The following is a 23,180-nucleotide window of genomic DNA, read 5'->3' on the forward strand; positions in this document are numbered from 1 at the left end:
ATATATCTCTTTAAAAAATACGAGTATAGAGGATTTCCGCGTACTACATCACAAAACCAGCCACACCACTATAAATATTCGTCCTAACTTATTCAAAATTCTAGCAAGTCTAATCTATAGGCATCCGACAACATTTACAAAATAATATATGAAAATATCATAACATTTAATCACATACAGGCCTACAGAGTAACTCCCAGTTTTGATGGGGTAAGGGGTCCGATTCTGCCCTCCCGCACCGCCTTTACCCACCAATCATATATCGAGAAAGTGGTAAGAGTGGAGTGTGAATAACTTGAGCAAACTCCCTTCTTTCATATACATATATGATAAAGCCAAGTATGCATTTCCGAGTACAAAGAACCTATTATTAGTGCCAGAAAATTGAAGTCGAGTTCAATAAAACAAAGACTCGACCTGAGACTCGAAGAAAGCCCTTTGTATATGCAAATAGACAACAACATCTATGTCTCAGTCAAAGAAGCAAAAGTGACGCTCAGAAGCAAATCATCTAGTGAAGTAGCAAATGCCGGTTATATATGCAAAAACAGGCGTCTAAAACGGCACAACCATATCATTAACATCCTCTTCCTCAAGCGAAGTACCATTCGCATTGCTCTTCTCCTCCTGCTTGCGAATAAACTGCACAGCAGCATCCAGATAAGGCCGCTGGCTCGGCAAGAAGTGACCACCAGGGTGCCAAACGACCGAGCCGTCCTTCTCCGGATTACCAACACAAGCATGAATCAAAGTGCGACTCCTCGTCTCATCCACAACTGCGTCCAGGGACCCCAGAACATGCAACACAGGCGTCTGAATAGCCGGATGCTCATAGAACCCTCGATACCGAGCTCCAGGCGCCCGGAATCCACTATAACACACCGCGAACTTCAAAGGCGGATGCGAGAACCCGGCCGCATCGGAAAATGACGCAGGATAGGGTAGCCCCTCTCCGCCCTTTTCGAAATGCGCGAATGCATCTTTCCGTCCTGGCTCCAATAGCGCAGCCACCATGCCGGCCAATGCAGCGCCCTGCGAGAACCCGATGACGCCGTCAAAAGGTCCTTCTTCGGTGAGGGTCTTGGCTACCGTGGCTAGACCATCCTCGATACCGGAGTATAGGGGTGGGTTTGCGGAGTTGGAGCGGCGCCACCAGCCGTACGCTTCGATTGTTTCCTCCGGCTCGACGCTGGATGCGTTGGACGGCTCGTAGCCTGGGATATCGCTGGGTTTGAGGTGAATAGGGCCGGTGGGGTAGCTGGCTGATACATCGTGTAACGGGAAAGCCTTTTGGATATGTTTGATCAGGGCACGGCTCTTTGCGTGGAAAAGGTTACCGGACTGCGTGTAGCCGTGCAGCATGAGGATTTTGAGGGGCTGTCGCGCCGCGGTGGCCGATTTTGTAGCCATTGAGAGTGTGGAATGAGTGGACTGGGTTATTCAATTGGAATGAAGTACTAAAGCGATCTCAGTCTATGTTGCGGATCTATGCGATTAGATGTATCGATTGGATTAAGAAGGAAGTCGAAGTCCGAAGGATTTATCCGATTGGAAGACCGATAAGATAAGGCGGGGGTCATCGTAAAAACGCTCATCGGTCCCTGAATTGTATTTCGTCACATCAACAAACCATATTCCGTCTTTACATCCACACATCTGCACATCAAAAATTCCGTCCCAAGATTCTCCAAAATGGCCTCTTCAATCGACCCTGTCCAGCTCGATCAGAAGATGGCGGAGCTGATTGAGTACGTCTTACCTTCCCGCCAACTTAATATACACTGTCGTCATCGTCATTCCCCGGGCAATTTCACATCATGAAAACCAAAATCGAGCCCCCCTCCATGTGATCATGGAGTCATGAGAATCATGAAGTGAAAAATGACCAGATAATATTCATATCAGATCTCATATAGCGCCTTCGAGTCACACCCCCAAGTGCAACCGCCAAACCCCCACCCAACAGCCTTCTTTCTCCTCGACTTCGTTCGCAATTCTCACAGAATGCTGAAGACTGTTGACGCCGCCAAGTACGCTGCAGGCGACAGCAGCGCTCAGGAAACCGTCAAGGAAGTCGTCGGCCGCAACCAGTTCGCCAACCTGCTGCTCAACGATTCGTCCGGCAAATTGTCGCTTATGACCGGCGGCGACCCGTCGAACCCAGTCGACTTCGGTCCTGACATCAAGGCCAAGGCTGACGCTCTGAACTAAACGGGCAAATGACCGACTCACTTGCCTCAGAGTTGGGCCTTGTTTTCTTAAGCTACGTTTCAATTTGATTTTGCGCCTTTTGCCTTGTGTGTCCTTGCTTTGCTTGCATGGTTATATTGGACATTTGGATATGATACTGTGAAAATTTCGGATGTTCTTAGCAAGCGGGATATTTTTTTATTTTTATTTTTGGGATCGAGTTGTATTCGGACTCGGTCACTTGATCAAAGGGAGAATATCTGTCTCTCTTATGGTCGAGGTTTCGGTTATGATGGCCTTTGTGCGATTTATTTTGTCATCTTCTCTTCGGTGAATCTGTCATTCGTTTTATATGTACTATCAGAAGAAGAAAAAAACGTCATAACCTTTGAATTCGCTTAGTCTGTAAATTTCCAAACTATCAATATTTTATATCGACCACCAAGATATATAATTGGAATCAATCCGGGACTTCAGCATGACCTCGGGATGGGAATAAAACAATTTCACCCTCCCATTAAGCCTTCCAGCCTCCGCCAAAAGCAAACAAATGAATTATCCAATCTCGTGGCGCATCGCAGACCCCGAACATGCATGAAAGGTGATGTCATCCATCGTTCCTGGCACTAAGAGCGATCGACAGCCAAAATTGTACGTGCACGGCTACGTAGCCAGCCGTAGCCATAGCGGGAGTGGAGTCAGAATTTGTTTCTGCATCAATCCAGCTCCAGTCATAATCTCCAGTGTCTTCCCCCACGGCTGGGTGCTGTGATCGGGTAGGATCGGCTGCATATATATATGACGTTTGAATCATCGTAGTACATCATGAGTCGGTGCGATTTTACCTAAGAGGTTCTGGTCTTGGTGTTAGCTCTGGCGGCAAAGGTGGGGCGGGGCTTTAGGGTTAGTGAACTAGTCTGAGAAATGGGGGCTCGGTGTGGAATGGGGAATGCGTGGCTTGGTCTTGGTCTAAGCCTTGGTCTTAGCTTTACATAAACGGTGAGTGGTGTTGATGATATGGTGTAGATCGTGACGTTTTTTTCCTACGAATTGGCGGACTTTAACTTGGAGGTGCACAAGTGTATACTATATGCTACTTTATGTGGAGAGACTTGTTTCATGTCGATCGAGGGTGTATCGGATGCGGGATGAAGATGGCAGGTCTACAAGTGGGTAGGTCCAAGAGGTCGTGTGTGATACTGTGTGGGGTTTGTGGCAGGATGTCTTAGACAACCATGTTGTATCCGGGGTCAATGAGGCTGGGCCAGACTCAGGAGGCTCAACTACACTACAAGCCAGTTTACTCTACTTTCCAGATCGCTGTGGGTACAAGGTATAACTCATTGAGTAGATACACTTATGCAACAGAAACAATAAACCAGAAATCAAATCAGAACACGGCACAAGTCAAGCAAGGTGCCTTTTGTGCCAGATATCCGGAACTCCCTTAGCTGGATGCTGCGTATTGCTTTTTTTTGTCGTTTTTTGTCGAATGCTTTTGGGGGTTGGCGAGGTATTCCATCTTCTATCTGTCATCATTCGCAATAACAAAAACAACACGCTGTGATTTTTAAGGAAGCCGGAAACATCACAGCGGAAAAATAGCAAGGATAACGGTTAAACCAAGAGACACGACGGATCAAGCCACATTCGATATCCCATTTTTGGAGAAGGAAGAGTAATAGGTGTAGAGGGAAAAAAGGAAGTACGTTTGGAATCGTATCATATCATTGCCTCCTCAATAGAAGTAACCCCACGGGCTCAAACGGAATCGAATGTTCGACCGGGGATCGTTCATTGAGAAAAGGAGTTGATTTGGTATGTGACATTTTTCACGGCGGTCTCTCGTCGAACCGAACCGAAGTAGTGCAAGGTCCAAAAACCCAGATGTGGTATTTTCATCCCCATTGCTCCATGCTATTCCCCACTGTGCGTTTCAACAAGACAAAATAAGAAAAGAAGTTATTTCATAGCGTCTCGTTTACTTGCGGCGGAACGAGCAGCCCTCGGTCAGACGGGCCTTGCCACCGGTGGGCTGGCACAGAACGGTGGAGCAGCCGGCGCAGATGACAACGGTCTGGGCGTGGGAGAAGACGGTGGTGATGGTGAAGCAGCCGGGGCACTTAACGTCCATGAAGAACGAGCGGGGCTGGGGCACAAGGGTCTGTCCAGATGAATCTGTGTTAGCGTCCTGCAATAATTCGACTCTTTCGGATGATGTAGGTGTCGTTCGATTGAATAGGCTCTTGTGGCTTCGGAGGTTCGATGTTTCCAGTTTGTTGTTCCCAAATCCATCATCACCCCGTGGGCCACAATACCCATTTCCGAATCGAGAAGTGTTCGTGTGCGTGTCGAGGATTCCAGGGAATCATACCTTAAGCTTGTGCTTGCGGGCCTCAGCCTGAGGGGTGGGGTTGAGGAGGTCGATCGCGAGAACCTGGATGGAGATGCATGATTAGCAAGGCCGAAAGTGAAGATTTTGATGGATATGTTGATTCTGGCCGAGGCTCAGAGCCTTCTGGTGCGGGATGGGCTGGGAAGTCGAAATCGAGAGGGGAAAATTTCAGATCGAGCGAGAGCGAGCGCTTACCATCTTGGCGATTAAAGATCAGCGAGGGGGTTGATGAATGGCGCTGATGGCGATGACCTTGTGTGATACTGAAGGAACCCAGGAGAAGTCTGAAGGGATTTGTCGAACGGGCCCGTCTAGGGTTTAACCCTCGCTAATTTGACCAATTTGGGGGAATTTCATGTGCGGCTTCCGCCAATCACACCGCCTGTTTACGTCCACCCAATGTGCGTCCATGGTTTTGCCACCTCTGGATACATTAGGTAAGCAATTTGTGTCTCGAGCGGGTAAGCAGTCAAGTGCGTCTTTGCTTTTGTATACATCCAAGCTTCCCGCCAATGAAAACGTCTCACATTACACTCATATTTCTATGCACTCGGAACAACCGATGTTTAAAGTTATGTACTTGTTGAAATCAAAATCATTACCTCCTCAGATGTTCTTCTCGTCTATCGAAACCCTGGAGTCGCAACACAAGCGACATTCCCCGCATTTTCGCCAAACGGATGAGCTATACCGGTCGTGGTGATCAAGGTTGAGCTATGCTGCACGAATCCGACAAACTCTCGAAACGACTGCACATGAACCGGCAGGGTTCAAAGCGTCTTTTTCAACGCACCCTCCACCTGTGCCTTTGTCGCAGATCCGTTCTTGCGGTCTGTCTCCTCGACGTATGGGTACTTGATAGTCAGGCACCAGATGTCGATGTAGTCGCAGATGGTGGTGATCACATCGAACTGGAGGAAATCAGCAATGCGCTCGGTGAAAGATCAACAGGGATATAAGAACACTTACCACGAAGCTTCCATAGACGCCAACCGCCAGACCGAGGCATCCGAATACGAACATCGTCTGTCCATGACCTTCACCAAGTACAGGCTCAGACCAAAGACCGAACAGTGGGCCAGCACTGTCCAGCACACCGAGAGCCAGCGGCCAGAGCAGGATGTTCTGGTAGGGGAAACCGGACTGCACCAGGTGACCAACGATAATGCGACCGACGGAATAAGCATTGATCAGACCAATGTACAATCCAAACACAACGGTGTAGTTCTCCAATACAGCCGGGTTCAGGTACAGGTAAGCGGGGACAAGTGTCCAGATCGCCACCAAGGGCAGGAGGCCACACAGCGGCGCAATGGGGTCCTGACCACGCTGGCGACGCACCTGCATCACGTGCAAAATACTCGAACCGATGGCAAAGAGAAGCATAATCGCGCCGTACACCAGGTACCACTGCGTAAAAGGCATCTCATAAATCTGTTGCGAGATGAAGCTGGGCTTGGACACGCCGATTGTCTCCAACATCGGCTGGTGCCAGAAGCTACCACCACCCATGTAGGCAGTGAAGGCGTAGACGGTGCAGAGGGTGAGAACACCCTCGACAGGGCCGGAGATGACGCCCAGAGTCAAGACCTGAGTGTAGTATTCGTCCCAGGTCTGCACGTAGAAAGTCATGGTTGATCCAAACAGACTCAAGATCGTGACCCAGGACTGTCCGAGGTTCATAGCCGCCGCAAAGATCAAAACGCCCAGGCCGGTGTTGCATGCATCGACACCTATTGCAAATCAGATATTGTCCAACAACCCAACCATATGTAAACCTACTGTGATCAAACAGTTCCCCCAATGGTCCACTCTGCCTGGTTCTCCGTCTGCGCAAATACATCAGCAATGCCCAGTCCATATATATTCAAGATCACATACGCCTGCATGCCATCTACGGCATCAAAAGTCTGGTACAAGAACAGACCCAGAGCGCAGCTCGCATAGACCCATGGCGGACAATCCGTGTCCAAGTTGGGATTGTACCACATCACAGTGATGAAATTAATGACCACAAACATGAATCCGGTCAGGGTAATCTAGCACAAAGATTAATCACCACTCTTAAAATCTCCATTTGGACCCCAAAAGCATTGCAAACAATCAAAATAGATCCCGATGTAACTTCAAGAAGGAGGGAGGTACACTCACGGCATTGGGACTGTATAGCGCAAATAGAAGAACCGGTTAGCTAGACTGTAAAAGAACCAACAAGTCCTCCCGACTGTCAAGACTATGATTTAGAGCTTCCAAATGAGGCTCCATAGCCCAGTCCAGCAGGACAAGAACGGGAACCAAAAAAGAAAGAAAAAAAAAAAAAAAAAAAAAACTCACGCCATGCCCATAGGGAAACACCCAATCACACATTTATTATAGAACGGCTTGAGGATGTACCGACTAATAAGCGAGTGATCGATTCCAGCATACTTGTAGTTTCGCAAATTAGGCAGATGATGTTGGCGAATGTAAACCATCTCTGCAACGTGATGCGCCTAGCCTGGCCGCGTCCGTTTTGTGTATCGTGAAAAATCCGAAAGACAGGTTGCTTTTCCCTGTGCATGCACTGAGAAGCTGTAAGGAAGAATATTCGTTTCGTTTCGTTTCGTTGCAGGCTGCTTCTCGTCCCGAGTCCCACTATATGTATGTCCCTTTAAACCGGTGATGGCGCACGATCGACTCTATCGATTTAGGTTGAGGAGGAAAGAGGAGAAGGGCGTAGGTGCGTGTTGACGCGCTCGGACTGGAAGAGAGGTGGAGGATTGGCGTCGCGAAAGAAAAGTCGGAGAAGAAAAGGGCGGAAGGTTTTATGGGTCTTCCCGCTGGGACGGAGAAAAGACCGGGTGGAAAGTGTCAAGATCGGCGACGGGTTTTGGTTGGGAATAGCACGGAGTGGCCACTTGGTGTTATTTTTCTTTCAAGTAAATTTTTATTTATCTAATATTTCTGCCTCCTTTTTCCTTCCGCCTTAGATAGGACTATTAGACTCTAACTTAGACTATATAACTACGTACTATGTTTGTTGGGGTCGAGATTTGCGGTGTTTGTTTACTTTTCGATTGCATTCTCTCAACCAAAGCCCCACATGCACTCGTGGTCTAGTATTTCCGCGGTGAAAAAGATGCCAATGAGATGCATATGGCGATCTTCTTTATAAGTGGGGGGTTTACCCGAGGCCACTGGACTTCGGTTATATCAGGCACGAGCATAGCCGATTGGTAAACATTATATGTAAAAGACTCAATTTTAACAAGATCTAATGAAAATGGGTAATGAAGTTTCCATTTGTTTTGGTATAAGTGATGCGCCATGCCTAGATACACGATACAGAGTGATGCAGTTCCTTGTCTCCATCACGAACTTCCAGTAAATCATACTCATGCGAGTACAGAATGATCGATAGAATACTGATTCTGCATGGAATAAGTCTGTGGCAGAACCCTTGCAGGGTAAGGATTCAAGGTTTAGGAGAAAACGGGTAAGGTGGAGTGGGTTCTGCTTTGTGGCCCCAAAGCAAAAGGACGAAAAGCCCACTTAACCGACAGGGCTCCAGGGCATGGGAACCAAAATCCGACTTTGCATCGACTGGATGAGAGGAACGGTCTTGTGGACAGTCTCAGCCCATCCTTCAACACCCCACGATTGCTCGCGTCGGATCTTGCGCTCTTCCAAGTTGGCAAACTGCCACAGGTGGTGGACGGTGTTCAAATCTCCAATCTGGACAAACCATGCGCCCACACCCTCCATGACCTCTCGTCGGGCTGAAAGACCCCGACGCCAGTGAGTCTCCCACTCAAGCAGGTTGCCTGGGTGCAGGGTATAGGATCGAAGTTCGAACAATCCGCCAAGACGGCGGGGCGGGGTGGTGGGCCAGAATGAGAACTCTTGCATGAGAGAGGTTTTCTTGCTCTTGATCAAGCTCTTGAGCTTGCGGTCAAAGTCGCGGAATTCGGGGTGCTCGGAGATATTGTGCAGAGAGGCGTGGTAGCCCTCGTAGCGCTGGTATTCCCAGATGTGAACTGAGAGGAAAAGAAAACACCAAAACGGTCAGCTATTTGGGGATATAGAGGTTACAAAGTAAAAAGAGAAGAAAGAGTTTACCAAAAGTGTCATTGTCACCAACTTGCGTGCGCCAGCTTCCCACTAGGTTGACTCGGTTCTCTTCCGTTCCAGCCATACGAGGGTACCACTGGCCCACGAGATCGACATACTCATCGACCTTATCGGGCTTCACGTCGTGGAAAACGACCGAATGAACGTACTTGCCGCGAGCCAGCACCTGCGAAAAAGAACGCTCGATATCCTTATCGAAATGCTGGCCTTCCTTAGTTCCGTAGATAAGCGATGACAGGGGCCCACGCTTGCTGGAGCTTTCCTGCGCTTCTTCGTCTCCTAGATAACGGTGCATGGCGAGTGAGCCTAGTGCCTTATGATCCAGAGCATCGGCCGCGTCAAAGGCTGGGCGAATTCGTTCAAAGGTGCTCGCATTGCTCACATGCGGAGCAGTGGGAGCGGACTCACGGGTAAGAGGGGAAGAGGCAGAAGCATTGACAGACTGACTCTCTTGCTGTTCCTTTCTCTTGCGAGCCTCTTCGAGGTTCTCGCGAAACTCCTTCTGCCGCCGGCTGAACTCCGCAGCGGAGTCAGCTGTTACGTCTCTGATGGAGGGGGAGCGAAAGGCCACGGCGGAAGAGGTGAAAGGCCGCACCAGCGAGGTTGCTGGGCGGAGAAATCGCGGGCCCAGCATGATTTGGTATGAGGTTCTTGGGTATTTGTGGATTTATGCGGAGAGGAAGACAAACGCGAAACGAGCCAGGGGGGAAGTTGTGGGCGCGTTGGGTTTGAAAGTGGGGAGAGAAGTGGTAGGGATCAAGGGGTGTTCTTTCAAGGAGAGTAGTTACACATGTATACGATGGAGGGGACAAAAGGAGAAGTAATAAGTGGGTGGAAGGAATTGGAGGGGAAGGAGAGAGGGGAAGTTGAAGACGGAGAGCGAGAGGTCTGGAGCAAAGGAAGAGGAGAAGACACGCGAGAGATGCCCCGGAGAGTATGAGCGTATCAGCGTCGACGGAAAACCCGGGGAAGGCAGCAGAACGCTCGTATTTTACCGGTTTGACTAGGGAGAATGATTATTCCGCTGACCTTGGGCTGCAGATTGATTCGATCGGAGGCAAATCTTGTGAGCAACGGACGTATGAGAGAGCTGGAGTTGGTGCGGGGAAAGGTGAGCTCTATCATGACTCCGGTTTAGTGGTTTAGTTCGGTTTTAGTCTTGGTACGGTCCCACCTTGGGCGTTTACGGGTGGGTAATGATGACATGGGGTATTAAATAAGATGGTACCACATACCTGTTAGACTGTCTAGATCGATTCTATCTACTTTGGATGGTGGTAATTTACTGACTGATCTACTGTTCTCAGGCTGAGACTCTTGTCATCTTTTTCTTTGTTTTGATTTACCGTAATTCAGGTGCTAGGTAACGGGTGATCGTCGGAGCCCTGAAGCCATTATGACGAAGATGTCCCCACATTCTTTCCAGCAGAAATTCCCCCCTATGATGATCATAAGATGCTGCTTCACATTACACCGGCAATACTCCATGGCGATTCTAAAATTCCGTATGTTTCTAAGTTACTGCAGCCTACTATAGATGCAAAAAAAATATGCTTCGGTTAGGCGCGGGTATTCGTACCACACGAACCACTTCAGACACCATGGGTCATTCTACTATGACGTCGCCTATTGCTACCCTTAGGCAAGTCCGGCAGATCGACAGGGATATCCTGCAGGATGCTTTCTTAATATCGGACTCAGATCTGTTAGGTGATAAGAGCTTTGTGGTGTTACTACAACGCCTTCTCCTACAAAAAATAACCACAGGAGATATTTTCATTCGAGATATCAAGCTTTTGCGGCTGGGGCTTCCACGTGTTTTCTCGGCCAAGGACTGGGAAATAAATCATGGGAAATAACCATCTTGTATGTATATGAGGTTCTTCAAAGGCGAAACGCGATTAGATCCAGTAAAAAATTATATAGATGTGTAAAAGCGGTGGTAAAGGTAAGAAAGCCAACCTCGCTGAAATGCTTCGACGACCAGAGGCGGAACCATGCAAAAGGTATCACCCCAGACGCGGGAGTTGAGATCCGCTGTGTCCAGGGGAGTGACAAAAGGGGAAAGTGAAAAGAAGAGAAATAGTCGTGTCACAGGCCGACATCAATCAAGGCCTACATGCAAAGGGGAATCAACGAACTCGTGGGATGGAAAAAGGGCAGTCAAAAATGAAAACGAAAGGACGCAGTAGAGTTGTGGTGTGCCAATTCACCAGATATTTATAGGATGACACATTTAGGGCCAGAGCCACCGCCTCCAACAGGCTTGACGTCCAGGGCAACCTTGGCAGCTTCATAGAAGCTCTCACGAATCCCGCGATTTTGCACCGCAGAACACTCTGCACTCGATTCATCAGCCATGTCTCTCTCCATACAGTAAACCGTACGACTTACCCAAGTATTTGACCGCACCGATTTCCTTCGCCTTTGCCAATCCCTGATCGAAAGTGATGGCGCTAGGGTTGTCGTTCATTTCATCATCCTTCCTCAAATCGCACTTCAGTGCCGTGAGCACAACCTTCACACCGGGGCAGTTCTCGTTAATTTCAGCGATCCACTTCGACCCGACGTTCTCGAACGAGTCGCTGCTGTCGATCTGTATACACCCGTGTCAGCGTTTCCCATTCTTTCTATCCCATGCACAATTGGCCCAGTTCTCAATGCTTACACTGAAACAAAGCATCAGCACGTGGGTATCCTCATAGGACAGTGCGCGCAACCGGTCGAATTCCTCCTGTCCAGCTGTGTCCCATAGCGAGAGCTCCATATGTACGTTGTCAACGAAGATATCTAAAGGCGCATATAAGTATTCGGTCGGAGGATGTGTATTTAAACTTGGAGGATATTACCGTGAACGTAGTTCTCTAAAAGCGCATTGTCAGCAAGGGTATCAATTGCAGGGATCTTCAGTGCTTACCAAAGACTGTTGGTTCGCTGTGCGCGCAAATCAATCGCTGTTAGAATCTTGTATCCATGGTTCTAATCTCAGGAGAAAATTCTTACTAGACAGTCGGGAAGAATCTAGTTCCCAGAGCAATGTTAGCTTTCATGTCCAGGGTCTCGGAGGGGAAGCTCGGAGAGGGGGAGAGGGGGAAGGATGGCGCACCCTCTTGTAAAGACGTTCAGCGCAGAAGTCTTGCCACAGGCACCATCACCTCTATAAAGCTGTTAGCGCTCTGTTCGAGTCCGGGACGCTTCGAGGCTTTGAACTGACAGCAGCACCATCTTGCGTTGGACAACCTTTTGACGACCGCATAGCTCCATGGTGAATTAAAGGGGTTGAGGCGTGGATGTTCCTTCGCAACGGTAAAGTAGTCGAGCAAATATAAGTAAATATTCCAAATGAAACCCAAATGAAATAATTAGAGCCAAGTCGTGCTGAGGTAAAGCGCGTGGTGAATTGTGGAGGAGGAGGAATTCCAGCACTGCCCGAGTCGATGACATCGCGCCCTGAAAAGGATCGGCGAATAAGGTACCACTTTCCCCCTTCTGGTCCGCCCCTCGGCTCAGAAACCTCCATTGTCACGACGCTAGCTGACAGTCTTTGACTTCGGACATTGTCTTGCCGTATGAATCAATTCAATGGGGGATTAAACCAGTTGAGAGTGGGCACCAATCGGTGGATCGCATTGCGCTGCGATAGCTCTCAAGACTGGATGGATTTGGAATTAGCATGCAGGTGAGTGTGTCGAGGTTAGTTGGATGAAAATCTACCTGCATGGACTGTCTGAGCGAAAAAGAATGGAGATGAGAGTATTATTTAGAGTATTTGAATTTCTAGTTATCGGCATTTGAAGTGCTCCATAGCCAAGAACCGATCACTGAGTAAACAATTTCCTATAGGCAGCACTAAAGATATATTTTTTCCCAGTTTGAAATGGTACAATCAATGGAGGACCTCGTTGGCCAAGTATATGTAAACGTAGAAATCATGTTTATTGTCTTTTTTCTTCTTTGTCTCAACTCACAAGTGCTGGGTTTGACGTAGTTATGGATCGTTGACCAGTTAGCGAGTTGGGCGGGGAGCTGCGATAGTGAAGGCGGCCGCAGCTCTCACTACCTATCTGCCGCTTCAAGCTCCTTCAGCACCCCACGACCAGCTTTCCTCCCCATCTCTCTCTTCCACTTCATTCTTACTCTCCGTTTGTGACAATATTGAGGTCCCACCAACTTCGTCATAATGTCGGACGACGATGATTTTATGCAAGACTCTGGAGATGAGGAGTGCGTGCCCCTGCTCCACTTTGAACTTCACGGACCCGAGCTGACGATGCGATTCACAGTTATGATTTCGACTACGAAGGCTCCGGCGACGACGATGAAGCCGGTGATATCGGAATCGAAAACAAATATTATAATGCCAAGCAGATGAAGGTGGACAACCCGGAAGAAGCGGTGGATGAGTTCTTGGGCATACCGCCGATGGAAATGGACAAAAGCGACTGGTTCGTGATGAGGCTCTGGACCTCGCTTGCATATCGTACTAAAACTTTGACCTAGGGGATTTAAAGGACTAAAGCAAGCTATCAAATTAGAATTCAAACTCGGACGATACAGCGATGTAGGTGTCTCAACCTCGGCCAAAACAGTCGATGTTGGCTAACGAGTGTGAATTTACTAGGCTGTCGAACACTATCGCGAACTCCTTACTTATGTCAAGTCCGCCGTCACTCGAAACTACTCCGAAAAGTCCATCAATAATATGCTCGACTACATCGAGAAGGGATCTGACGATGGCCAGGCGTACCAATGCATGGAGGAGTTCTACTCTTTGACACTTGAATCATTTCAGAATACCAACAACGAGCGACTGTGGCTGAAGACAAACATTAAATTGGCTCGATTATGGCTCGAGCGCAAGGAATATGGTCAGCTCAGCAAGAAAGTGCGGGAGTTGCATCGGGCATGTCAGAAGGACGATGGGTCGGACGATTCCAGCAAAGGCACCTACCTGCTCGAGCTGTTTGCTCTAGAGATTCAAATGTACGCGGAAACGAAGAACAATAAACGCCTGAAGGCGCTCTATCAGCGAGCCCTCCGAGTACGGTCCGCCGTGCCCCATCCGAAGATTATGGGTATCATCCGAGAATGTGGTGGCAAGATGCATATGAGCGAGGAGAATTGGGAAGAGGCACAGAGCGATTTCTTCGAGTCGTTTCGAAACTACGATGAGGCGGGTTCGATCCAACGGATCCAGGTCCTCAAGTACCTGGTTCTGACTACCATGCTCATGAAGTCAACCATCAACCCGTTCGATTCACAAGAGACCAAGCCATACAAGAATGACCCTCGGATCTCGGTGATGACCGACTTGGTGGACGCCTATCAGCGTGATGACATCCATGTCTACGAGGCCGTGCTGAGCCAGAATCCCGATGTCCTGGCCGACCCGTTCATTGCCGAGAATATCGACGAGGTCAGCCGCAATATGCGTACCAAAGCCGTGCTCAAGCTGATTGCCCCTTACACTCGTTTCTCCCTCCAATTTATTTCCAAGCATGTCAGGATCGCTGTTCCCGAGGTCCTGGATATCCTAGGCTTCCTCATTCTCAATAAGCAGCTGGATGCCAACATTGACCAATCAAATGGAACCGTGGTCGTGTCAAATCCCAGCGACGTGGAACGAATCCGTGCCTTGCGAGAGTGGAGCTCGTCCCTGCGCACCCTCTGGCAGACAGCTCTCAACGGGGAGGGGCTCCGTGCGGACGATACCCACGGGGCTGCGGGCGCTATGTTCGCCTCCGGGTTCGGCGACGAGTCTCCTATGGGAATGCGACCACTCAATCCGCGCAGCAGACGGGACTTACGCAAAACGCCCGGAGTTAAACAAACAGCGTCCTAAGTAGGACTTGCGCCCTTAGACTGTTATCTAGGTTCTCTCTTTGTTTTGCATTTTTTATGTTTATTCGGAGCGAACTGCACGTGCTGGCTACTTGCGGTCACCTCATTGCTTTTGGCGGTTGAGCCGCGCACAAACAAAGAAAGAAAAAACATCAACGGTGGACCTAGACCAGGCCTATTCGCATGGACGACGTCCACGTGCAAGATGGAATCTCACACCGTTTCTTTGTTAGCTGCGGCAGGTCCTCCGGGTCCCACGCGGTATCGGGTCCTGGCAGTTGAGCGGTCTATACGTTTCTTTTGCTTGAATCAAGGCCCCTTCAAGCTGAAGTCTCGCCCCGCAATTTAGAGTTGATATGACAGAAGACGCTAAAATGATGATAAGATGAAAGTTTTTGTTTTTTAATTGCTATGCTATAATTTTGTACTGTTGTACCTTTGGTACATCTTCCCGCCCCCACAAAATGTACTAAGTACCTCGGCCCCTTTCAATCGGTGTAGCCTTTTTGTCCCCTCTTGGTTTAGATCCATTAGCTTGGTCTTTTGTCTCGGTACATGGGAGAAAAAAGTACGGCCGAGACGCAAGCGCTGAGGAAAAGTGACCCGTGTCCCATGTCCCGGAAATGGGGTCGTTAGCCCGCCACTGGCTTTTCTACCTCCGGTGAGTCTGTTTTTCCAGAGGAATTGTCCTATAGGCGGGCAGTTGCCTGCCAATGGTTGGACAATTGGCAATCGTAAGCCGCCCATGCATTTCAGAAGAGGAATAGAGTCCGGCGATATGACGCACGAACATAGAGCTCTAGACATCTCTATATTATTTGAAACTGTATCGAGATTCGTACCAGTACTTTTCTCTTATCTTTGAGTTCGTGATTGTGCTTAGGCACTCGATCTAGTGCGCAGGTACGAAGGGTCTTCATTTGCTTAAAATGAGGTATAATCTACCTGATTCAAGAGTCGGAGCTTGGTTGAAGCCCTCGGGATTCGACTGGCCAAACCCCGCGGTTTTCAACTATGCTGCTCTAGGGAAAGATGCACTCGGGTCCGCACAAGCACCCACACTGCCGCACTGACGACAGACATCCATGACCATAACAGCGTGATCAAAGGAAGATTATTATAAAAAAAAGCAGGCATTTGGTTCTGCGCCCCGGGGTGATAGGGCCTGGTGTGCGGCTGGCTTGGACTTGCATGGAGTAGCGTCCAAGACAGCAAGCTGGAGTCCATGCACGTCCCCGTTGGGATTACCACGGCTACAACATCCTCCACCTATCAGTGGCATATGAGCTACGAGTCGGGTGATAGGGAAAAGCTACACCCACTTCAGACCTTGTTTGAACGAAGTCAAAAAGGGCCATGGCGGCTCATACGAGATCGTCATGGAGTAGGAGGAAATCCCAAATTTGTCACTGTGCAAGGTCTAAGCGACAGAAGAGGGGGGCCAAAAGTCTCGAGAAAAAGAAATCATCATCTCGCACAGTGCATCGGGAGGGACCAATCTGCCGGTCCATAGGTGCATGGGGCACGATCACCCGCGAATCACGGCGGGGCTCATCACGATGGGAATCGCGATCAAACAAAGCTCCAAGTTACGTGTTTTCAACCCCCGCTTTCATCGGATCAACCGCCATCGTGAGAGCGGTCTTTCTTTCCTACTTTTCTTCGAAAGTTTTGTAGATCTACCTCGGTATTTTTGGAATCTATCTGTTATATTAATAGTGAATAGTTCGTCGCCGGAAAATAATGCCGTTTACATCCGATTCGTCTGAGATAGAGCCCAGTTCTGATCATTGGGCCTGTTCGGGCTGAAGGCGTAGGGGGAGTACGGAAGATGTACTGTAACATGGGTCCCCTGTCTTGAAGCTAGCTTACGAACTGCGCGCGCTTGGGTTGATTTATCTTTCCTTTTTCTGCTTTAGTAATGTTTAATATCCTATCAAATAGATCCACTAGGGGTAGCAACTCGCGTTAAGAGATCACACGAAGTGGAAAGCCAAGTGTTAGGTCATGTACGTGTCCCGCCTTTTGATTCCGCAGCTTCATGGGCACGGTGCACCGTTACTTCATACTTATGTCGGTTTCGATCGAACTTATTTTTTTTCCTTTCCTCCTTCTTCCTTTTTTTTTTACTTGTATGTGAAATACTTATCCCTTGATATAGGTGATAAGGTGGTGTCTTCCCCTCCTTTTCACAACTTTAGCATTCCCCCACTCAAGCCCAAACCTTTTTACTTTTTTCCTTCATTGTCGGCCAGAGATCATCGTCCTTCCCTTCCGTCTTTTATTGCCGAGAGAAGAAAAAAAAAGAAAATCATCTGATCTTTCTATCAATTTGGAAGAAACGGAGCTGCAGGCAAAGTTGCAGATACAGCCAAAACAAAACAAACCAAAACACCAAACACAAATCAACCCACACAACCTTCTCTCTTCCACTTCTTCTCCTCTTTCTATCCCTGACCTTTTCGTCATCCCCCCCTCCCACAACCGAAATCCCCTCCATGATTAGATCATCTGCATCGTGAGAATTACAAAAGGTCTGAGCTCTCCTTTCCCCGATCGCCCTATCGCGACCTTTTCTTTTGTGATATAGTTTTTTCTTTGCTTTTCTTTTCTTTTCACGTGTTCCCTTCAATCTCATTACCACTATTTTTCTTCTCACTCCGATCGGGAGAGAAGTGTTCTGGCTCGGTTCACCACGGCAATCATCTCCAATCCCCCGCGCGCTTCCCTGTTACTTTGGTCAGAAAGTGGAGTGGTGTGGTTCGAGCGCCCTCCACGACAAAGAACAAGAAGACTGGAAGATCAGCTCGGCCCGCTATCAGACCCATTGTCACCGTCGGGGAAGCTGGTCCAAGCCGAGACCCCTTGACATCATTGAACTTTCTTTCCACCAGATTGATCATTAAACCTTCTCTCCACCAGATTGTCCTGTTGTTCGCCTATTCTGTTCTACTTGACTTCAAGTGCTCGAATCTAGGCCTTTCATCACATTGTGTTTATATTTTTGTTATATTGTCACTGGCCCAATCAGATCACCAAAGACCCTCGCGGTCTAGCACACTCCCCACCATCTCACTGAATGAATAGCATATGCTTGGAATTATTGCTAAATGAACAATAGTTTAATTTATTCAAAACTATCGAGTTCAAGTGCCGTGTCGCACAGAGAAATCAAAGCACTACCGTGTTTCGCCCAATCAAGAAATCTTCAAGGGAAATGTCAACGTACAAGGTCTGTGTTCCCCGTCATCGGCTTCGCTCCTCCCTGGTCATTCGCCTTTGGCTTTCGATCCCCTGCATTTCAATTATGATCTAACTTATTCCCACAGATATCCACATGATAATATAGATCTCGACTTCTGATTTCGGCATTTCTCTCTCGGTCTCTTCCGGTGCTTACCCCAACTTCTCTCAACGTATGCGATGTCCGTATCAACAATACCCTGGAACCATTTTGGTCCTCACCACTTTTACCCGGAGAAACAAAAGGCCAATATTTATTACCAGAACATCCTTCCGTCAACTTTTCTTCCTCCCCGAGGTCACTCACGACCTGTTTATCCTGGCCCCAACATGAGTCACTCTTCCAATATGAATGCACTTTCCCCCGATGAGATGGAGCGATTCCAGAAGCTGTCCAATGAATTTGAGGCAGATGTTCCGGTAGGACAATATGAATCCATCGAACTGAGCGCGGTGGTTAATAAAGCGCATAGGGACCGCTTGTCTCGCCTAAGCAATCGAGCCATAGTATTGCCATGGAATATGCCAATGCGGACCCGACCTTTGCAACAAAAACAAACGTGCGTGTCACGACTGTCTTGTCGGGTACTTACAAGCTGACCTTTGCATCAGGCTCTTTCAATCTCTCATCCCATGACCCGTGTCATGAAAGGAGATGGAAACTGTGGCTGGAGAGGTAAGTGTTCCGACTCGGTTGCTTGAGTAGTCTCTAACGGCTTTTCCAGCGGTGGCTTTCGGGTATTTCGAGACTCTTTTCAACCTTCGAGATACTTTGCGTGTGCAGCGAGAGCGCGAGAGAATCAAGTCCCTCAGTACTTTGCTAGATCAGGTCGGCCAGCAGGAAGAGCTATATGAAATCTTCGTGGACGCTACAGAGGAGGTCTTCGCGCAAACCTTGGCCGCCATTCAAAATGTTGAGCAGGATGAGACTTTCTTGGTGAATGCGTTCAACGATGACTACGGCTCAAGTGCGGTCATCACACACTTCAGGGTTAGTTCACCACTTCTGTTCGAAGAGGCGCATCGAATTAATTTGAACTTCGCAGTTGTTGACGAGCGCGTGGATGAAATTAAATCCTCTGAGATACCAAGCCTTTTTGTCTCTGCCGTTAGACTCATACTGTGGCTCACGGATAGAGACCGTCCGGACGGAGATTGATGAAGTTGGACTGCAAGCCTTAGTCGATGGCGTCATTGAAGGAGCCGGCTTCGGGGTTGAGATTCTATATCTTGATCGGAGCGAGGGCGATGCCGTGACACCACACCAGCTATCCCCGATCCGTCCCAGCGAGGCCACAATCCGCTTGCTGTATCGACCGTGAGTAACGTATTAGCTTTTAGCAAACCCCCTATCTAACTTGCTTCGCAGTGGCCATTATGATCTCCTCTACCGAGCCGAATTGCCTGCCGTAAACATGGCACCTGTGGTCAACTTCCAGTACGGAATGACTACTAGTTATACCCCTTGGGACCAAGGCGCTCTCTCCTTCGACATCAGCCCACACTTGATGTCGATCCCAAACCTCACAGCGGACCCAGCATTCGGTGGTATGGGAGGTCCAATGTCCCCCATGCAGAGCCATAGCCATGCACCAATGCCTCCAGTCTCTCCGGCCCCACTCAGCTCATACCGAGTCTCGCCCCCGCAGGAGATGTACCAGTCCCCCATGCAGAGCCATGCACCAATGCCTCCGGTCTCATCACCTCCGCCCGTCCTGCCATCTGCCCCGCCGCCGATGACTGTCTTGCCCAGCCGGTCATCAGACGGGCCTCAGATCCGCTTGAACCCCTTAGTCATGAAGCCCAATTTGAGTCACTCGTTACCAGTGACTACCCCGTTCAAAAAGTAAGCATCACTTCCTATTGTTATGGACGCGATTATTAACTTATTCAGTAGCTCGCCGTACAACCAGGCCCACTTCCAAAACTCGGACTTCGAACCTATACATTATGCACCGAATGAACATCGGCGATGATAAAACGAAACGAAACCTTCCGATGAGCTCGGGTCTATGGTTTATCCACATAGTCAGAGTAACATTATTGCTTCTTGTCCAAGCAAGGACTTAGCGCGTATCTCTTCATTTTCATTTTCATGACTCATTTCACTATACGCATTTGAATATTTTGTTGGAGTCCATTTCATTCGTCATATTTTTCCCACGGGCACTCCTGGAATCGTTCATATTGATATATTGTCTCATGAAACGGATTCCCGGCTACATCAGCCTCTCAATCTCGATGTCTCCAGTCTCTTCCGAGTATTCCTGGGTTCTCCCTATGTCCTGTGACTTATCTTCTTAGCGTGGTGCAACGCGTGCATGGTTCGAGCGTTCATTTTACGCTTTATTTCTTCCTATCTTTCAGATTGCCATGGTCTTATCAATCTCTTATGATCTTACAATCTTTAGTCCTTTCTTTACATCCATCAAAGTCTAGATTCGGGTACAGCATCTCTCGACGGAAATCAATCCATCTATTATGTTATTTGATAAAACGTGAATCGTATCATAGCTTTGATCCATACGGGGCCATAAACAAGCTATCTATCTCCTACCTACCCCTAACTAGTAATAAGAGCCAACGAGACTATGTACATACGATCCAATTTTGTTCGCAAATCACGTCCCAACAACAGAGGCTTCCTCGTCCGCCGCCTCCATAATCACATCAACCATCGCATCTAGCCCACGATCCCGTGCTTCCGAATCCAGATACCCAGCTCCCACAAGTCGACCTAGAGCATCACCGACCCAGTTCTGACCATTCCAGTCTGTGTCTCCATCTCCATCTCGTATGAGCGTTTCGGAGACTGTAGATCTGAGGGCTGATATCGGTATTGAACTGGGGAGTGTAGATACGGGAATTACTCGTGCGAGATCTAAGCACGCAGCAAATAATTTTGTTAGTGGCTTTTCCCTTAGGTGTATAGCCCGGTAAAGAGCTTTGGAAATTTGCGGGGAATTGTGTTGATATCTATCTTACTGTTAGATGCAACAGGTGTCCCCCAGTTTTTGCGTTCGGAGAAACTCATGAATCCCGGTGATCCTATTACCTCCATTAAGGAGGACTTGATATACTCCGCATCTGCACCCGTCTGTGTATGATTCGTTCCTGCTTCTGCTTCTGGCTCGAACTCAAAAAATAATGATGTATGCCGGTATCGGGCGTAGTCGAGTGGTGAGGCGACGAAGACGAGGATGGAGAGTCTGGGCATTTGGCTGTGCAGGACGAGTAGAGAGGTAAGTTGGGATATAGTTTGAATATGAAATGGCGTAGGTATTCGTGCTCTATTGAAGAAATAAATCTATCAGGATCCTTGCGAGTTTTCCTTTTCGTCCTGGTCAAGTGGGCTTCGGGATGACGTAGTGAGGCTTATCGTGGCATTCGATTTTTTTCTAGAATTAATTAAACTGTGGAGTCTGACCCTTGTTCTTAGCTGTATCTTGGGCTGTACTAGATCGTTTTCAGCACATGAAGGGGTTTTAATTGGAGGTTAGGTATGGCGTGCATCTGAAGATCGATTGCAAGGATTGCTTGAGATAAGCATAACATGACTGACGCCGTATCTAATGGAAAGACAGGCAATGCATATATACATCTGCATACGATTTTTCTAGTTTATATCTACAATCATATGGGAGGAAGTTCTAGAAGAGGAAAATGGTCCAACTGAGTACGTGATGCCAAAGCCTTCACTATATGCACGAACCATGACATCATTCCCCGCAGACCCACCGCCTCGGCCCGCCACCTAAAACATCCTTGCACAACCCAATTACAGACCTCCATAACTCAGCACCAGCACAGCAGTACACAATGGCACCCTCGCACCGACCCCTCTTCGGAGGTTCCCGGTAAGATCAACCCACCCTCCACACTATCACAATGCATTCACTAATTGCTTAACTGTTACTAGAGCCTGGAACCCCTCAGACTGGACCACGTCCGACGACCGCGTCCGCGGCGGCTCCTCAATCTCAACCCTAATCTGCTCCCCATCCTCCCTGACAGCAATCTTTTCGGGAAACCTAGACATCAAAACATTAGGCGGCGCAGGTTTCGCCTCCCAACGCACATCAGGCGAAGACCGAACCTGGGATCTATCGGACTTTGACGGGATCGAACTTGTCCTTGATGGGCGTCTCATGGACGGGAAGTTCTATACTCTTACGCTGAAGGATGAAATCCTTCCTAAGAGGTCTGATGGACGGGAACAAAGTACTGTTAGTTGGGAATTTGATTTCAAAGCTACGGAGGAAAAGCTTTTCGTGAGGTTTTCGGATTTGAGACCGACGTATCGGGGACGGGAAAAGAAGGATGTTGAGCCGCTGAATTTGAAGAATATCAAGAGGTTTGGGATTATGATGAGGAGGTATGTGCTTCGCTTTCTTTTCTTGGCTTGGGAGGGTGGTGTTAACACTTTTTAGTTTCTTTGGTGATCAGGAAGGTCCTTTTGAGTTGGGGATTGTTTCTATCTCTGGGTTGCGTCTTGATAAGCATTTGGCTCAAGCTGGATCGGTTCATAGTGATGAGGAGGATGAGGATGATGAGGTTTTTGATGAGAAGGATGTTGCTTGGGGACGGAAAAGGCGTTCTGGATGGTTCTCGTGGTTGAGATCTTGTCTTGGATGAAGGTCTTGAGTCATCATCTTGGACTACTTACGTAGTCTATTTATTTCGGTATAAAAAGTCAACAAACAGATTTCGGGTTTCTGAATCCAGAACAACTCTCACCTCTCAACCATCAAGATCCTTAATCTTCCTCAACTGAATAAGTTCTACACTGTATTTTATCATTTATAAGAATGTCAGGTCAGGATCCACGAGTAGTGTTAGGGCTGGCGGCAGTGTTGGTAGGGGTGGCAATGCTGCTGAAAGAAGAGGAAAATCAACCAATCAAAGGCCAACACTGGGTTGGTAAAGATGGTGCTAAGCCTACAAAATGGGTGTACGTACTGGAATTTCTTAGGGAATACCAAAAATTACTAATATTTACTTAGTGCTGCGAAAAAGATCTGCTCCTGCCCAGCTCCTAGACATGCCGCAGAAAGGTGGCCTGTGAACGGAGCAGAAATAGTAAGACCTGATTATGTCTACTATTTCTGCCATACTAATAGATCTATAGTCGATTACATCATGTGCTAACGAGTGCCCCTACTGCGGATATGCAGTCCGTGGTGGAGGTAGCAAAGGTGCTGTTATCCGGAAGCATATCAAGAAACTCCATATCGTATGTCTGGTCTTCGTGGCACGGAGATAATATGACTAATAATGACAGGCAAACCAAGCGGATGTATTTGGTTCACTCACAGTTGCGGCCGGAAAAGGGCGTCCTAATAGTGAATTGCAAACTCTCTGCTATGGAGATTAATCATAAATTGGTTGTTTCTTGCAAAAA

At 48.3% G+C, this 23,180-nt stretch overlaps 10 protein-coding genes across 10 annotated transcripts; 4 read left to right on the forward strand and 6 right to left on the reverse strand.

Annotated features, from left to right (window-relative positions):
• Positions 1–555: 555 nt before the first annotated feature.
• N7503_007166 (alpha/beta hydrolase) lies at positions 556–1,410 on the reverse strand (the record flags this gene model as incomplete). Its single annotated transcript, XM_057066713.1, has 1 exon — positions 556–1,410. One exon carries the CDS (start codon positions 1,408–1,410, stop codon positions 556–558), a length of 855 nt encoding a protein of 284 aa, XP_056920394.1.
• A 219-nt stretch (positions 1,411–1,629) lies between these two features.
• On the forward strand, positions 1,630–2,228 carry N7503_007167 (uncharacterized protein). Its single transcript, XM_057066714.1, has 2 exons — positions 1,630–1,748; positions 1,917–2,228. The coding sequence occupies exons 1-2, from the start codon at positions 1,693–1,695 to the stop codon at positions 2,209–2,211; spliced, it is 351 nt and encodes a 116-aa protein (XP_056920395.1). The 5' UTR covers positions 1,630–1,692; the 3' UTR covers positions 2,212–2,228.
• Positions 2,229–4,171: 1,943 nt separating this feature from the next.
• Positions 4,172–4,783, reverse strand: N7503_007168 (40S ribosomal protein eS27; the record flags this gene model as incomplete). Its single annotated transcript, XM_057066715.1, has 3 exons — positions 4,172–4,354; positions 4,565–4,627; positions 4,781–4,783. The coding sequence occupies 3 exons, from the start codon at positions 4,781–4,783 to the stop codon at positions 4,172–4,174; spliced, it is 249 nt and encodes an 82-aa protein (XP_056920396.1).
• Positions 4,784–5,257: 474 nt separating this feature from the next.
• Positions 5,258–7,059, reverse strand: N7503_007169 (aminoalcoholphosphotransferase; the record flags this gene model as incomplete). Its single annotated transcript, XM_057066716.1, has 6 exons — positions 5,258–5,496; positions 5,555–6,318; positions 6,368–6,414; positions 6,467–6,624; positions 6,737–6,746; positions 6,920–7,059. The coding sequence occupies 6 exons, from the start codon at positions 7,057–7,059 to the stop codon at positions 5,356–5,358; spliced, it is 1,260 nt and encodes a 419-aa protein (XP_056920397.1). The 3' UTR covers positions 5,258–5,355.
• Positions 7,060–8,031: 972 nt separating this feature from the next.
• Positions 8,032–9,329, reverse strand: N7503_007170 (NIPSNAP family protein; the record flags this gene model as incomplete). The annotated part of the gene is made up of 2 exons (XM_057066717.1): positions 8,032–8,601; positions 8,684–9,329. 2 exons carry the CDS (start codon positions 9,327–9,329, stop codon positions 8,117–8,119), a joined length of 1,131 nt encoding a protein of 376 aa, XP_056920398.1. The 3' UTR covers positions 8,032–8,116.
• A 1,242-nt stretch (positions 9,330–10,571) lies between these two features.
• On the reverse strand, positions 10,572–12,088 carry rho3 (Rho family GTPase RHO3). The gene is made up of 8 exons (XM_057066718.1): positions 11,910–12,088; positions 11,802–11,852; positions 11,699–11,716; positions 11,613–11,629; positions 11,545–11,559; positions 11,364–11,485; positions 11,090–11,291; positions 10,572–11,034 (listed from the first exon to the last, which is right to left on the reverse strand). Exons 1-8 carry the CDS (start codon positions 11,957–11,959, stop codon positions 10,916–10,918), a joined length of 594 nt encoding a protein of 197 aa, XP_056920399.1. The 5' UTR covers positions 11,960–12,088; the 3' UTR covers positions 10,572–10,915.
• A 787-nt stretch (positions 12,089–12,875) lies between these two features.
• On the forward strand, positions 12,876–14,537 carry N7503_007172 (uncharacterized protein; the record flags this gene model as incomplete). The annotated part of the gene is made up of 4 exons (XM_057066719.1): positions 12,876–12,919; positions 12,979–13,140; positions 13,196–13,256; positions 13,317–14,537. The coding sequence occupies 4 exons, from the start codon at positions 12,876–12,878 to the stop codon at positions 14,535–14,537; spliced, it is 1,488 nt and encodes a 495-aa protein (XP_056920400.1).
• A 3,388-nt stretch (positions 14,538–17,925) lies between these two features.
• N7503_007173 (OTU family ubiquitin thioesterase) lies at positions 17,926–19,847 on the forward strand. The gene is made up of 7 exons (XM_057066720.1): positions 17,926–18,199; positions 18,253–18,339; positions 18,392–18,455; positions 18,505–18,770; positions 18,826–19,097; positions 19,149–19,625; positions 19,674–19,847. The coding sequence occupies exons 1-7, from the start codon at positions 17,960–17,962 to the stop codon at positions 19,753–19,755; spliced, it is 1,488 nt and encodes a 495-aa protein (XP_056920401.1). The 5' UTR covers positions 17,926–17,959; the 3' UTR covers positions 19,756–19,847.
• Positions 19,848–20,400: 553 nt separating this feature from the next.
• Positions 20,401–20,996, reverse strand: N7503_007174 (uncharacterized protein; the record flags this gene model as incomplete). The annotated part of the gene is made up of 2 exons (XM_057066721.1): positions 20,401–20,723; positions 20,765–20,996. 2 exons carry the CDS (start codon positions 20,994–20,996, stop codon positions 20,401–20,403), a joined length of 555 nt encoding a protein of 184 aa, XP_056920402.1.
• Positions 20,997–21,598: 602 nt separating this feature from the next.
• Positions 21,599–22,414, forward strand: N7503_007175 (CIA30 family protein; the record flags this gene model as incomplete). Its single annotated transcript, XM_057066722.1, has 3 exons — positions 21,599–21,636; positions 21,699–22,154; positions 22,210–22,414. The coding sequence occupies 3 exons, from the start codon at positions 21,599–21,601 to the stop codon at positions 22,412–22,414; spliced, it is 699 nt and encodes a 232-aa protein (XP_056920403.1).
• Between the last annotated feature and the right edge of the window lie 766 nt (positions 22,415–23,180).

This window comes from Penicillium pulvis, assembly GCF_028828015.1.
Source record: "Penicillium pulvis strain IBT 33274 chromosome Unknown contig_5_segment0_segment0, whole genome shotgun sequence".
NCBI classification, from domain to species: Eukaryota; Fungi; Ascomycota; class Eurotiomycetes; order Eurotiales; family Aspergillaceae; genus Penicillium; species Penicillium pulvis.